Source organism: Nelusetta ayraudi, unplaced genomic scaffold (genome assembly GCF_046127955.1).
Source record: "Nelusetta ayraudi isolate G7.1 ecotype Tasmania unplaced genomic scaffold, CSIRO-AGI_Nayr_v1 ptg000026l, whole genome shotgun sequence".
Classification (NCBI taxonomy): Eukaryota; Metazoa; Chordata; class Actinopteri; order Tetraodontiformes; family Monacanthidae; genus Nelusetta; species Nelusetta ayraudi.
In genome coordinates this window covers 6832817-6849628 of record NW_027466076.1, presented here as the reverse complement: position 1 = coordinate 6849628, position 16812 = coordinate 6832817, and the positions used below count along the sequence as shown (strand labels likewise).

General features: G+C 45.8%; 1 protein-coding gene across 1 annotated transcript; it reads left to right on the top strand.

The window, feature by feature from the left end:
* Window positions 1-1477: 1477 nt before the first annotated feature.
* crb2a (crumbs cell polarity complex component 2a) lies at window positions 1478-15994 on the top strand. The gene is made up of 13 exons (XM_076029423.1): window positions 1478-1646; window positions 5504-6196; window positions 6841-7036; window positions 7775-7914; window positions 8097-8279; window positions 9046-9159; window positions 9438-10394; window positions 11047-11633; window positions 11933-12098; window positions 12768-13638; window positions 13911-14027; window positions 14600-14726; window positions 15130-15994. Exons 1-13 carry the CDS (start codon window positions 1577-1579, stop codon window positions 15349-15351), a joined length of 4443 nt encoding a protein of 1480 aa, XP_075885538.1. The 5' UTR covers window positions 1478-1576; the 3' UTR covers window positions 15352-15994.
* Window positions 15995-16812: the final 818 nt, after the last annotated feature.

Below are 16812 nucleotides of genomic sequence, written 5' to 3'. Positions count from 1 at the left end.
AACTCTGACTGCTCAGATTGCCACACGTCATCAATATGAGGCCTGCAAAAACAAAAAGCCAAGATTTCTTTTTATTATCATTGTAGCCGAACTCACAGGAAACTCTAACTGAGCCCAGTGTCACTATTAGCCCACTTAGTCACCACTACCCGAACCTTTCCCACAATATATTAATAAACATTACAGATGAAAATCCAGCACCAAACCTTTTCATCCTCTGGCCAGATAGATGGATTTGATTTGATTTGATTTGATTTGATTTGATTTGATTTGATTTATTTATTTGGAACATGAAGGGAAAAAAAGAAAATAAAAGGGATAAAAAACCAAAACACACAAAAGAAAAATTAAAAATAGGATACGTAAGCAAACACCAGTGAAATATACAAGAGAATAATGTTATTCATGTCCGAAAAGGGGCAGGAAGAAGTATAAACTTATATATACCTAACTAACATAACTAACTTATGAACTAAGTGAAGTTTATACAACTAGATGACAGAAAACAGAACAGATAGATAGATAGATAGATAGAGAGATAGAGAGATAGATAGATAGATAGATAGATAGATAGATATACTTTATTTAGTCTAAAGGAAAGGAAAACGTGATATAAACTAGCAGAAGCAATATTCATCTGGAGCGTTTTCAGCTAATTGTGCTCTCTGAAATTCACCAAAGGTCCTCCTGTTGTCTGTGAGAATCGTCTTTGTTTAGACGCTGCTGTTGTTTCATTGGTTGCTTTCTGTTGCAGGTTTTTCCTCACCAAATCCTCAGGACAGAGCAGCGGTGTGCAGAATGAAAAACCTCTCTGAGGCAACTGTTATAACTTAAAATGCAAAATAAAATGGATCGATGGATTATTGATTGATTGCATGGTTAGCATGGTGCTATGCTAATAAAGAGGAAACAGACTGCATCGAAGCTTGTGTCAGGGGGTGAATCAGTGGCCTTCAGGCCGAGTGCTGGACGTCCATCTGCTAAGCTGCTCTGCCGAGGTGCCGGCCGCACGCCTAGAACCAAAACCCGACCTGGATTCCAGTCCAGCAGACAGAACTCATCAACACTGAACCACTGGGATGAAGGCAGCAGGCTGCGTCTCTGTTCCTCACTGACACAGTTCTTGTTGGGAACTTGTTGTGCCAGGTTGGTTGGCACGCAGGAAGAAACAGAAATTGCTAATATTTTTATATCTTCAATGAAATAAAGAAACTGTGAGAAGAAACTGCAGACTTTCAACTGCAGTTCAATTGACAGAATTCATCTTTTCCACCACTTTTGCTCTCTTTTATTTCTTTCTATCCATCTGTCTTTCCCTACCAGTCGCACGCGTGTGTGTTAGCAGACTGGCGGTGGAGGGGGGCGGGGGGCGTCATGGCTCCACTTCGTGTTTTCCTGCCAGCTGGTCACTCTTATGGCTGATTACACTCTAAGTCGGAGCCGGCCGGCCTGCAGTTAAGTCCAGTGGCAGCAACGTGTTGCTCGCTCTCCACACTGGAGACTCCAGACCACCGCAGTGACCACACCACTGTGGACACAATATCTGGTGGTTCTGCTGGTACCGAACAAAATACCAATGGAGCTGGGGAGTTCTGTTCACCTGAACCTGAGGACGTTGCTGCTGACGACCATGATGTTCAAGTGGGGTGAGTCCCAAACTGGATCCTTTGCTTTTTGAAAAACAGAGAAGCTCCTCCTTCATTTTAGAATAACAATAATAATAATTGTACATTTTATTTATAGAGCGCTTCTCAAAGTCCTCAGAGACACTTTAGGAAAAAAGGTTAAAACACATCGGAATAAAATTTGCACTTAAAAATACCTAAAAACTCGACAGAGCAAAATAAATCCAAGCAGACTTTGAGTAAAAACAAGAGAAAACAGGCGAGTATCAATTGTAGTGAATAAGTAACATTAAAACAGTAATTAGACATTAAAAGCAGGACTATGAAGCAGTACTCTCTCTACATACATAGTCCTGTAAAGCAGTACGATGTGTTCTGAGTGGTGATTTGAATGACGGCAGCTCACTGCAGTCAGGGACTCAGAGGATGATATCAACGTCTATTGTTTGGGTCGATATTCTTGAGGCGTGATTATAATCGACCTCACCCTGACCCAACCCTGACCCAACCCTAACCCAACCTTAACCCTAACCCTAACCCTTGACCTAACCCTAACCCTGACCCTAACCCTGTTGAAGAGAAACGTGAGGTGTAAAGAATGACACGACGTTATCAGAAGAACAGAAGAAGACAAATCCAAGTTCTGTGTTTTTTGCACTGCTTTTCCTGCTCATGCTTGTACTGGTCAGTACTGGAGGAACCGTAGGAAGCTCTTCCTAGAACAGCTGCGAATACAACACATCATTTATTGATCATGTTGAAGTTTTCTCCTCCGACCAACTGTAAACTGTGGAGCCTCACGATTGGCTGAGAGTGACGCTGTTCCACGTCTGGTACCAGTAGAACCAGTGTTTTTTCTGAGGGGCTGTTTTATGCTATGCTATGTAGCTTCCACAGAAGAAAAGCTTTGTTCCTTTTAAAACAATGGAACAGAATCCCAGGGATCACACACATTGTCAACCCAAACCTTTACTCTATCAGGATAATTCCTGTTTTTAAATAATTTCTTTCTAATAGCTTAAGGTGGATTCTTACACACTAATAACTTCAGAATAGCTCATTGGTTTGGGTAGAATTAATAAAGTATTTTCAGTTTTTTTTACAAGCCTTCCTCTGAAATTTTTTCTCACATGACTGGTTCACAATCAGAGGTCAGTCAAGCGTGCGGAAACAAAGCAAACTGTGGTGAGAGAGGGAGAAAGAGAGAGAGAGAGAGAGAGAGAGAGAGAGAGAGAGGCTCGTTCTCATCTCATCACTGTGTGCGTGAATGGAGGTGCAGAAGAAGAAGAAGGTTTCCAAAATGTTTGGAATTTACTGGTTTTACAACAGACAGAAACCTGGAGGTGGACGTCTGTCTGTCCATCAGTACATCAGCTGACTCTTGAAGGTTTTATACTGCAGTGTAGTACTCACTGTAGTAGTAGCAGTAGTAGTAGTAACATATTTATTTCAGTGTCCAAAATGCTATCTAATAATCCCCACATATAAATCAACTACTATCCTAAATGTGCTAGTACTGTACTTAGATAGACTCACCTGAATTGACAGCACGTGCTCAGCAGCAAAGGATTATGGGAGGTTACTCCTCCCTGCCCCCCAGATGGTGTCCAGCCCCCGTGGGATTTCAGTGATTCTGCGTGAAACAAGGAGACCACGATTCTGATGTTTGGACCTCGTTCCTTCCCGTACCTGAATGTGGTCAAGTAGTTTATAATAATAATAATAATAATAATAATAATAATAATAATAATATTATTATTATTATTATTAATAACATGATTCATTTATTTATGATGCAGTCTTTATGAAAGTGCAATACACAGTGATAAGAAAACCGATGGAAACATGCAAGACACCAATATAAACATAAAAGCCACGACAGGTGCATTATTATATGCGGCGGAGTGGCAATTTACTATAGTGGTCACTTGAGGTACTGCAACCAAAAATGTGAGGCCACAAAACAAGTTCTGGGGGAAAGTTCAAAGTTGTGGCCCAAAAAACAACCGTACCTGTGTACGTACAGAGCTTTTAGTGTTGTGGAGTGGCCACCATGTAGGTAAAACACTGCTTTACCTGAAGTTGAAGTCCCAATGAGTGTCACATTCCAAATGATGCCAAATATGTCCCCCACATTTGACCCCTCATCCCCTGAGGGAGCACTGGGAATCATTGGTGATCCAAACCCACAAAGTCCAACTCCAAACACTGAGTGTCAAGCAGGGACGCAATGGACACCATTTCTACAGTCTAGGTCTGACCCGGCTGGGGATCGAACCCACAACCTCCCAGTCTCAGGGCAGACTCTCAACCACCTTTAAAGTTAAAAAGACCCAGTGATAGTCACATCCCGAAGGACGTGAAATTTGTCCTCTGCATTTGATCCATCATCCCCTGAAGGATCGGTGGGCAGCAGTGGCAGCAGCAGTGGTGGGCAGCAGTGGTGGGCAGCAGTGGCAGCAGCAGTGGCAGCAGCAGTGGTGGGCAGCAGTGGTGGGCAGCAGTGGCAGCAGCAGTGGCAGCAGCAGTGGTGGGCAGCAGCAGTGGCAGCAGTGGTGGGCAGCAGTGGCAGCAGCAGTGGTGGGCAGCAGTGGCAGCAACAGTGGTGGGCAGCAGTGGTGGGCAGCAGTGGCAGCAGCAGTGGTGGACAGCAGTGGTGGGCAGCAGTGGCAGCAGCAGTGGTGGGCAGCGGTGGTGGGCATCAGTGGCGGGCAGCAGTGGCAGCAGCAGTGGCAGCAGCAGTGGTGGGCAGCAGTGCCATGCCCAGGATTCATTGAGCGATCCAAACCCCCCAAGTCCAATCCTGAATTCTAGGGGCCAAGCAGGGAGGCATTGAGGTCGGAAGCATTTGGGTTTGTACTTGGGGATGTTGGATCACCCAATGAGTGCCAGGCTTGGGAACGCTGGAGTGCATGTAAGCAGATGAAACCCTGGAGAGCAAAGATTGAAGACAGGTGAACATGTAGTGCATTGACATCAGTCCCATCACTTATCAAGGGTTAGGGTTAGGGTTAGGGTTAGCTACCTGTGATGGGTTAGGGTTAGGGTTAGGGTTAGCTACCTGTGATGCTACTCATATGGGATCAAGGGCTGACCAACAGTTTGATTGTGGGAGGGGATTTGCTGCCCGGTCACTACAGAAGCACTGTAATACCGTCCACAGATAAAGCTTCTCGTGTCCTGTATGCACCTGGAAGCTTCAACCACGCTCGACAAAACCATGTTTGACACAACAACACTTTAGCTCATTTTCTTAATAAGGATTCTCACACTCCTTCTCACTTAATAAACATGTTTGTCCTACTTCCGTGGTTACATTAACGAGACTTGAAACTAATCCTGCGGGGAGTATTTTAGTTTGTCGGTGGCAAACACGCAACTGTGACCTCTTACAGCAGGCAGTGCAGCACGTACATGTCCACTTCACTCAGGAGAGGGCATATTCCTTGAGTTCTTCCTCTTTTCAGACAACTTGAGGCCAAACCAACAAGGCAACAAACACTTGGACATTAAAATGAACCCAATAGATCTTCCAACCCAAAACCCAATAATATCATCAAACTCCAACGACAGATGCAGCCAGCAAGCAGAAATGTATTTGTTTACTTTCCAACCAGTTTCACCAGAATGCTCAGGGAAAATATGTAAATATATATAATATAAACATACACAGGGGTAACACTGTCTATTGATCTTGAAGAGCTTGAGATCTATTTTACAATCCAACATGCAACAAAACAAAACGCCTACTTCTCTGTTCCAAACATGAATACCAGCATCATGACTGTTGGGGGGGGTTTATTTGCTTATTGTTCATCATGCACGTCATGTATATTCCTGTCAAATCTTTTTGGATTGTTTGTTTGTTTGTTTGGAAGGAATCTTCTGCACGGCCACGTCAGACAGGTGCTTGTCTGCGCCCTGCCACAACGGATCTTCTTGCGTGGACACCGTGGACGACTACGCCTGCATCTGTGCCACGGAGGGTGTGCGATACATGGGGAAGAACTGTGACCAGCTGTACGACGCTTGCTCGTTTGCACCATGTGAAAATTGCTCCAGCGTCCCTGGAACGGCACGGTACTCCTGCGTCTGCCCGGACGGATTCACGGGCGACAACTGCACAGAGGAAGTCAACGAGTGCGAGAGCGACCCCTGCCACGCGCCCCGCTCTCTGTGCGTGGACCGGCCCAATGGGTATTTCTGCAGGTGTCCTGAGGGATATGGAGGACGGCAGTGCAGAACACGTGTGACCGACTGCGTGGACCGACCCTGCGAGAACAACGGAACCTGCCAGTTGCAACCAGAGGGTTTCCAGTGCCACTGCGCGCCGGGATTTAACGGCGAGACCTGCACGGAAAATGTGGACGAGTGTGCGTCGGAGCCCTGCCAGAACGGAGCCATCTGCGTGGACGCAGTGGCAGAGTTCCACTGCTTCTGTGTGCCTGGTTTCCAGGGATACAACTGTGAGATCGACATCAACGAGTGTGCATCTCGACCCTGCGAGAACAACGCCACCTGCATCAACGAGAAGGATCACTACCAGTGCGAGTGCCTGCTGGGATTTGCAGGTACTTTACAGGCACACGCACACACAGACACACATGCACAGTTATTTTGTGGTCAGCATAACTGTGCATGCAGAATATTTATAATACCTAAGAAATATTGAAAAGCCAAACCTAAGGTCATCTGAAATGTCCAGTGTGTAATATTTGGCCTGATTGAAGATTTTTGTATTGGCAAAGAACCTTAATATACTACACATAAATACATTCATAAAAGTGTACACTGGCAGTACTATAAAAGTACCTTAGCCAACCCTTAGAACGCTTCTCATATATATATACAATATGACCCAGTGCTCCCAGTTAGTTGCCATCTTGCACCACCATGTTTCTAAGGAAGCCTGGTGTGGACAATCCAGCTGCCTGACAGCATAGTGTTTGGTATTTAGACTGAACACTGGCATCTTCAAGTAAACCAAGAAGAAGTAGAAGAAGAGGAAGGTGGTATTGAGCAAGTCCAATGCAAGACAATGTAAAAGTGCTTTCAAAGGCCAGTGCAGGTTTTTCCTACCACAACAGAGGCTCACAGTCGTTTCTTCCGTGAGAGATTTGTATCACAACTCGGAACAAGAGAAGATCAAACATGAGGTACATTGACCAGACACTGCGAACCTCCACCATCTCCGTGCTCTTCTCACCCACCACAGGGATCAACTGCGAAAACGAAATTGACGAGTGTGAATCCAGTCCCTGCCAGAACGGCGCCACCTGCCACGATTTGGTTGGCTTTTACTCCTGCGAGTGCGCGGCCGGATTCGATGGCCTGGACTGTGAGCTGGATATCGACGAGTGCGCCAGCGAGCCGTGTCTGAACGGAGGCGTCTGCCACGACCTGGAGAACAGGTGAGACCACACCAGGGTCTGAAATCTGAGTAGCAGAAGGACCTGTTTGAACGTGTCACTACATTTGATGACTTTTTGATGACTTTGATGACTTACTAATTTACCTCGATAGTCAGCCGCACCGCCCTTATAAACAGTGTGAAGCAACTGCAGAAAGCAGAACAAAGCGTTGATATGCTGTAGATCAGGGAGTCCAACTCAAACACTGGCATCAAAATGTCAAACTGGGACAAAGTCTGGGTCCAACATTGATATTTATTGAAGAAACACATCCTCCAGATAGAACACTGAACCTTTTTATATGGAGCCAAACAAGCTGAATATGGAACAAAGCAAAGCTTCATGCTAGACAATCAATAACTTCACAGTGCACGCATGCAAAATCACATTTCAAACAAAAAAAAAACTAAATAAAATGTCAATGAAAATCCTATGGCTCTTTTTTATTTACAGCCTTCTGATTTAAATTTCAACAGGAACCTTTTTCCACTGGCTGATAATACATTTCAAAATAAAATAACTGATCCTGATCCTGATTGATTCACCAAAATACCAACAGGGCATTCTGGGATTTGTAGTATTAGCGCTACATACTACTACATACTACTACATACATACTGTATTATAGTGGCAGGTCAAATACAATGACACTGCAGGGCCAAATTTGGGCCGTGGGCCAGAGTTTGACACCTCTGCTTTAAGTGTTGATGTTGCAGCTCTTTGAAACGTGTCTTGCAGCTACGAGTGCGACTGCAGCCATTCAGGCTTCGAGGGCGAGCACTGCGAGGTGGACATCCCAGAGTGCCACTCCAGCCCCTGTCAGCATGGGGCCGTGTGCATGGAGGGGGTCCGTGGCTATACATGCCTCTGCTGGCCAGGTAAACAATCACATACACTAAAAACATTCCTTCAATGATATGAAAAAGCACAGGAATTGTGCTATTATTGATATATGTAAGATAGAAGAGGCCCAGTATGGTCTATTCTCTTCTATTCTAATTAAAGAAGAGCTGGTCCAGACTTCAGGTCTTAATTTGAGCTCTGTATCTTCATTCTCCAGGTTTCGAAGGACCAAACTGTGAGATTGACATTGACGAGTGCGCCGGGAGTCCCTGTGAGAACGACGGCGAGTGTTTCCAGCGTTCCCAGTGGTCCAACTGGGACCTGGACTGGGAGCCGGACTGGGAGATCAGCTTTGAGGACGCGTCGGGATACGTGTGCCAGTGTCAGCCGGGATTTGCAGGTGAATGAACACCAGTCAGCGTAAATAATCAAACTTTTTGTAACATGTTCATATCTTGTCTTGATCATTTTTCCTTCCTTCGCACGACTTTTTGTTGCTGTATTGAGCAAATTTACCCAATGTGGGATTATTAAAGGTGTTCTATTCTATTCCATTCTATTTTATTCTATTCTATCCTCACAAAGCTACTTCAAATTCTTCACCTTCTAAGTCATAGGTATCAAACTCTGGCCTGCGGGCCAAATTTGGGCCCTGCAGTGTAATTGTATTTGGCTCGCGAGGCAAAATACAAATCACTACAAGAGCCAATAGCCAGCCACTATTATACAGCACAACCCTAATACTACAAATCCCAGAATGCTCTGCTGGGTATTTTGCTTTGTTGTATATTGGTTTATTATTATTTTATTTCTAAATGTGTTTTCAGTCCCTGGAAAAAGGTCACTGTTAAATGAAATGGAAAAAGTGACATGCAGTTTTTATTTACATTTTATTTATTTTGTAGGTTTTTTTTTTATTTGAATTTGGATTCTACACTTGTGCAACATGCAGTCATTGATTGTCTAGCACGAAGCTTTGCTTTGCTCCATATTCAGGTTATTTGGCTCCATATAAAAAGCTTCACTGTTCTATCTGGAGGAAGATCTGTCCAATAAGTATCAGTGTTGGACTGAGACTTTGTCCCAGTTTGAAATCTTGGCGCCACTGAATGAGTCGGACTCTACTGCTCTCAGTCTTCTGATAACGTTGACTCCTCCTCCCCCAGGTGAGAACTGCTCAGTGAACATCAACGAGTGCGAGTCTGAACCCTGTCTCAACTGGGCCACCTGTGAGGACCAGATCAACGGCTTTACTTGTAGCTGCGCTGCCGGCTTCCTGGGTGAGTCTGTTAAAGCATCGATTCGGTCAAATTACCGTCCATCAAAGGAAACTTTCCAACTTTAGGGTTTTACACATATTCACCAGTTTTTATTGAAGTGAAGATTCATATTTCAACAATGAAATTGAACAACAAAGACCCTCAATGCTAAATGACATAGTTGTCATGTTGGCCAGATTACAGTGCAAGGGTGCATTTTATCTGCGTTGCCTTTAATTTTGGATGTATTAAAAAGTAAAAGACGACGATGAACGAAGGCTCTGATTGGTTCCCTCCAGGTGAGCTGTGTGAGGTGAACGTTGACGAATGTGAAAGTCAACCGTGTGAGAACGGAGGCCGGTGCGAAGACAGCGTAGCCTCCTACACCTGCCACTGTTCTGACTCGGAACCCGGCGACCTGCCCTGGGGGGGACGCCACTGCCAGGTCCAACTGTCTGGCTGCTTGGACCACACGTGCCAGAACGGCGCCACCTGCCTCCCGTGGCTGCGGGGAGGAGAAGGAGGAGAAGAAGAAGAACACGGTCACTCGTGCTCGTGCCCTCCTGGCTTCTATGACGACCGCTGTTCCACAGGAACCACCTTCTCCTTCTCCACTCCAGGATTCATCCACCTCCAGGTTGTCGAGACGGAGCGGCGCCGCAGGGACGTCCATCCGGGTTCGGACCTGCAGCTGCGCTTTCGAACGACTGTACCCAATGCTTTGCTCTTCTTCAGGGGCGATGAGGAAAATCACCTCCTCCTTGAGATCGCTAACCAGGCTCTTCATGCAAAGTCCTTTTGTGGCGGCTTCAAACTGGAGGCGACGTTCAGCGGCTCGGTGAGCGACGGAGTTTGGTGGGACGCTCGTGTTTCTGTTGATGACAAAAGCCTGGTTTTGGTCGTCCAAGGCCACGGCTGCGACGGGGAAGTGTGCAAAGTCGTCGACGGTCACATGGATGAAGCCCTCGTGCCTACTGAACCGTTCGCCCAGACGTATATAGGTGGCGCACCTGAGCAGCTCTTAAAGTATTCTTTGAGTGGCTCAAACTTCATCGGATGTATGGAAGACCTTGTGATCGACTCCACGCCTGTCCTACCCGGAACCCTCCCTGAGGACCAGCTGTACGAGCTGGGGTGCGTGAAGACAGACTGGTGTGTGCTGGACCCCTGTGGTGGACGTGGGCACTGTGTGGACCTGTGGACCAGCTACCAGTGTGTCTGCTACCGGCCCTTCCATGGAGAGAGCTGCTCTGAAGGTAGGCGTCTTTATTCCAACTAGTCCTAATATGTGAAATATACCAAGGACTTGTATTAAAAACACCAGGTGGCCCACCCCTGGCTTAGCCAATCACAGGACGCCCATGTGTCCACTTCAGCATCAGACCTTCTCGCTGAACAGCGGACAGTGGTGCGTTCACTGACAGCGAAGAGGATGTTGTGCAGTGTTGATCCTGACAACACAAGCTAGCTAGTTGAAATATGATTGGATAAAAAACTCTATTGTAACGATGGAAGCAGCGCCATCTAGTGGGCATAATATCATCATATGACATGAAGAGAACATGGAGAAGAAGACTATGGAGAATAATTTTACAGACTTTTTAAAAATGATTTACTTCTGTGTTTGTATGTGTGTGTGTGTGTGTGTGTGTGTGTGTGTGTGTGTGTGTCCAGGCCAGCAGAGATTATTGACAACATACCAACACATTTAGCGATTGACATCAATGAAAGCATCATTTTGAACAAAGAGTTCATGCATACACGCATGTTTCAAACAGGAATACAATGCTTTGGGCTATGAATCTATATTTTGACTGCCATATTACAACACACAGGTCAGAAATGATGAACTACTGATGAACTAACGCTAACCCTAACCCTACTACCTTTTCTCCTCTGTCCTTACAGAGTTCCCTTCATGGACATATAACCATGAGGACACATTGAGTTTCAGTACCTACGATATTCCACAGCTTCATGGGAGCAACTTTAATGTGTCCTTGGTTCTGAGAACAGTTAAACCCGACGGCCTCCTGTTTCAGTTGAGAAGACCCAACGAGGAAGAGGAGGAAGAGGAGGAATGGGACGTCTACTTCTCGGTTTACCTAGAAATGGGGCGTGTTTTTGTCAGTTCGCTACCCAATGGCGCCCCCCTGAGTGCTCCAGTTTTCGTGAGCACCGGCCAGAGGCAGCTGGTCCAGGTGGAGGTCCAACATGGGAAGGTGATTTTCGAGCACGGAGGCCTTCGCTATGGAATCGGAGAGATCCCCGCAGTGACTGTTAACAGTGGGGATCGGGCCTATGTTGGTGGACTTCCAGTAAAGGTGGATTCTGCTGCGTGGGGGGGGCACTACAAGGGTTGTCTGCAGGACCTTCGCCTGGATTTGGTGCATCTCTTGGTGGATTCCTGGGGAAGCCCTGATGAGATGGACGTGTATCTGTCAAGTGATGTTTCAAACATCACAGAGGGCTGCGTCAGTGATAATGCATGCAAGGTGAAGGAAAAAATGATCAGTTCATCCTGATGAAAGTTGCACTCTAGCTAACGTAGTAGCTGTCAGTTGTGAAACTTGTAGTTAATGAGTAGAACAAGGTTTTTATAAACAGATACCTTTATAAAGTACACGCACTACTTCAAACCTGAAACCGCTTTATGTTTAGATTTCCAAAAATAGAAAACAAAAAAGCCTTGATACATGATTCACAACAACAACCATAATAAGATCACATGTCAACGATAACAGGGAATGGCTTGAAATCACATGACGTCTCAACCTTTTGCTCATTTTTGCAGGCGGAGCCTTGTCTGAATGGAGGAGAATGCACCGTCACATTTAACGACTTCACGTGCTCCTGTCCAGTGGACCACACTGGCAAGACGTGTGAGACCAGAGTGTGGTGCGTCAGTGATCCTTGTGTCACTGGCGGTCAGTGTGTGGACCTCCCTGACGGATATGAATGTAAGATCACCTGCCAAACAAAGCATGAGCCCGCTGTTGTCATCAATCTAAAACCATATGTCAGGAGGAGGTCGAGAAGACTTTGTTAGATATGGACAACAAAGAAGCAAAAGGAAGAAGGAAGCTGAATCCCAAGCTGAATCAAGCACCTTGTGTCATCTGCTGCAAGAACACAAGGAAAAGTTATAATTACACTGGTACTCGGTACTCACTAGGCGTACTTGGTACTCACTAGGCGTACTCGGTACTCACTGGGCGTACTTGGTACTCACTAGGCGTACTAGGTACTCACTAGGCGTACTAAGTACTGACTAGGTGTGCTCGGTACTCACTAGGCGTACTAGGTACTCACTAGGCGTACTAGGCTGCCTGTGTTGGCACGTACACTAGTCTCAGCCAGTGTATGGCATCCGATTTTCTGGCTTTGATATTTTCTTTGAAAGGTTAAAAATCCCCAATCTAAAATTGTTTCTAGAATTCATTCTCATTTATGTCATGACACCTTTGATAGTTATTTTAAATATACAGACCTGGTTTAAGATCATTAAACTATTGGTGAAGAGATGATTTTTGAATCCTAAAAGTAAAAGCAGAGATATCAATGCACGTATATTTTAGTATTAGTATTAGTTTTATATTTCAGTTTTTCATTGTTTTGTTTTTCCACAGGTTTGTACAGTGCCACCTTTGACAACGACCAAGTCCGCTACAGTGCCGGAGGCTCCCTGACCAAACCCGTCTCGGACATATACATGGAGCTGCGCACTCGTTCGGAGAACGCGGTGCTGCTGAGGGCTTCGTGGGCCACGGACCTGCTGATGGTCAGCCTGCTGGACTCTTCGGTCAGGGTGGACATTCACGTTAGCGACAGGGCCGAGACCTTGGCCTTCTCGGGGGTTCGCAGAGTGGCTGACGGCTTGTGGCATCGTGTCAACATCTCAACCAGCGAGCAGGGCCACAAATCTCCCGCTTGGCTCATTTCCGTGGACGGGATTACAGACGCCAGTAGTCTGCCTCAGCGCGCAGGGAGTTTGAACTTCCTCAACCAAAAGGGGGCCACGCTGACTGTCGCTGAGAGCTTCACTGGCTGCTTGGGTACGATCCGAGTAGGAGGGGTCTACCTTCCCTTCGTGGACGACTTCAAAGCACCTCAGTTATCTCAATTTTATCCCGATGAAAAACCGAGGATTCATCTGGGTTGCACCAGCGCACCTGTTTGTGACCCGGACCCTTGTCTGAACGGAGCCACGTGCGAGGACATTTTCAACAAATTCAAGTGTGCGTGCGACTCGGGTTGGGAGGGAGAGGCTTGCGAGACGGACACTGATGATTGTGTGTCTCAGCCTTGTGTTCATGGAAGCTGTATGGATCATCTGGGTGGCTTTGAGTGCCAGTGCCTCCTGGGCTACGCTGGACCACTGTGTGACGTGGACATTGACGATTGTGCACATCACGCCTGCGAGCACGGAGGAACCTGCGAGGACGGACTCAACCGTTACACCTGTGTCTGTCCCAAAGACTACCGGGGTCCACTCTGCCAGTGAGTTCTCACTAAGCCATTTCACTGCACCGCTTTAACATGTACACTGTAAACACGCTGTAGCGGACACATCTTCCATTCTAATGCAAAACAACAACAAGAGCAACAAAGCAATAGTATTCAGCATGGCAGTGCTGCCACAGTGCTGATACCATCTGAAGTGGAGTTAAGTTTGTTCACAGATGCACGCAGTTGTTATGCAACATATATTCCTGTCAATAAATGGATGGCACTCGTTGAACCAGTGTTCACCACGGCTTCTTCTCCGCCAGGTGGAAACACCCCCCCATACAGTGCGGTGAAGATTTGCAGTGTGTGAACGACGGAATCTGCAACGACGGGCTGTGGGGAGCCAACTGTACCTGCATGCCAGGTTTCACAGGCAGCAGGTCAGCTGCTTTTGCTTGATTCTAAAATGACATGTTGTTATACACTGGGGTGACGCTGGTTAGCACCACTGCCTCACACCGAGAAGGTCCTGAGGTGTGATCCCAGGTCTTTCTGTGTGAGAGTGTGTGTGTGTGTGTGTGTATGTGTGTGTGGGTTCTCTCCGCGTTCTCCGGCTTCTTCCCACAGTCTAACAACATGCATGTGAGGCAAACTGGAAGCCGTGGGTGTGTGTGACAGTGCAAATTGTTATTTCAATTTATTTGTCCTTCTTTGTGGCCCTATAATAATAATAATAATAATAATAATAATAATAATAATAATAATAATGATGTAGCTTTTTGACAGGTCAGACAGGGTCAGAGTGGGTGGGTAGCGGAGCAGTAGCAGGTGGATGGAGTGTTTACAGTTGTGTAAATAATATGATATGTGGACGACTTTGTTACAATGCACGGCCATACAAATAGTTGAATTGAATCTAACTGATTGAATTCATTTTTTTCATGTTTGCAGTCAGCTGTTGTGTCTTATGTTTACGCTCTGTTCCAACAATTATTGTGTTTTTTTGTTGCAGATGTGAGACAGAGATTAACGAGTGTGAGTCTAATCCCTGTCGAAACGGCGCTTCCTGTCTGGATCGATTCAACATGTTTGTGTGCGACTGTCCACCAGGATTCAGCGGCGCCACCTGTGACTCTAACGTATGTTTTTGTTTGGAAATATTATTTGACATAACAGACATAAAAAGCAGCAAATGTGCACAAAAAGCAACCACAGATTTACACTGTGTGCAAAATTATTATGCAGGTCTCATTTTAATGAACATCATAAGGGAGTGAATACATTTTTTTTTAAATGCGCAGTTGACATAATGTTTATCAAGTTATGATTAATTATAAATAATTCAGACAAATTCTGAAAAAAAAAATTTGGGTGCCGAATTTATCATGAAATTATGGTTGTTGCCACTTTAACATAAAGGTAAATATTTTTTTTTATTGATAGTCACTTCTGGACAGCAGCCCTCTGTCACAACTGATGTAAACACAACAGACACTTTTAATAACCGTGATCGCGTCTTTTTTTGACGTTCCATTTTTGCAGAAACAGGCCCACAGGCAGGGGGCGCACTGGCTGACGGTGGCCGTCCCGCTGCTGTGTTTGTGCGCGCTGCTGGCGGTGGTGGGCTCCGCCTACATGGTGCTGACGGCCAGGAAGAAGCGTCAGTCGGAGGGGGTTTACAGCCCCAGCGCTCAGGAGGTGGCTGGAGCTCGGCTGGAGATGGACAGCATGCTGAAGGTTCCACCAGAGGAAAGACTCATCTGATCGGACAACACCAGGAGGTGCAACTGCACTACGCCACAACTAGACAAGGCCTCACTCTAGATCAGGGGGTGCCAAACTCTGGCCCGTGGGCCAAATTTGGCCCCGCAGTCTCATTATATTTTGACACTTGCGGTTTGGATGATGGTCTGATGTTCTGCTGCTGCTGCTACTGCTGCTGCTGCTGCTGCTCTCATCCCCTAATGTCAACTATGTATCTATACCAGGCAGTGAAGCACAGGCCCATGGACCTTAGTTAGTCTCATTTGTATCAATAATCATGTATCCAGAATCATGCAAATTGTGACAAATGGCCATTGACAAAAATGGCCATTTGCTAGCTAGCCTACAGGGGGCAGTCTGGACTCACCTTCTCATCAACATGCAGCCGAGCTCGATGGTCCAATGAAGTCATTTATTTCAACAGGAACGCCACTTTAATAATTATAAGTGACTCATAAATGACCTCCATAATGACCACATGATGTTGGCTATTCCAACTGCACTACTGTCGTTATTCTGGTGCAAATATTGCTGTTAAAAAGTTTGAAATAGTGTGTTCTAAAAATGCACATCCGGCATCAATGTATGAATGATCTCAGTGTCTTGATGCTGTGTCATGTATATGTTCTCTTCACGTGTTATCTGTTGTGTTGGTTTCTTGTTTAGTTGCATCTTTAGTGCAATGAAATAGTGTAACGGTGCCATGCACTGTAGAGCTAATATATTTTAACTAAAAATGACATCATGGACAGATCTTTGTCTATGGCAGACATGGGCAAACTACGCCCCAGGGGCCATATGTGGACCATTTAGCTTTTTAATCCGGCCCTCTGAACTTGAAGAAATTATATCAACAGTCAGTCATCAAACAGCTGTGTTTTCTCCATGTTTTCAGAGTCATTTCAATAAAGAGCTCAACACCCTGGTGGTTCTGGATGGTTCTAAGACCTAAACACCCTGGTGGTTGTGGGTGGTACTGGGTGGTTCTAAGAGCTAAACACCCTGGTGGTTCTGGATGGTTCTAAGAGCTAAACACCCTGGTAGTTCTGGGTGGTACTGGATGGTTCTAAGAGCTAAACACCCTGGTGGTTCTGGGTGGTTCTAAGAGCTAAACACAAAGACACTGATTTGGTTGCAACTTTGCTTCGCTTCATTTTCCATTGACATTACAGCAACATGTTTCCTCCTATGAGGTGGCTCACCAGAACACTCCATCCATCTGCTGCTGCTCCGCTACCTCCTTCTGGTACACTGTACAACCCACTGTGTCCCCAGCAGTCAAACATTTGGACCACAGCTGTTCTAAGCTGTTATTTTTTTGTGTGTGTTTTATTTGCTGGAAAAGTTAACGGCTGCCATAATTCAACTAAAAACTACAAATGTGGACGCGCTCGGTGATGGAAAATGATTCATTTTATACAACTGTATTTTGACAACTGTTGTGTGTTGTTGCATGTGTTT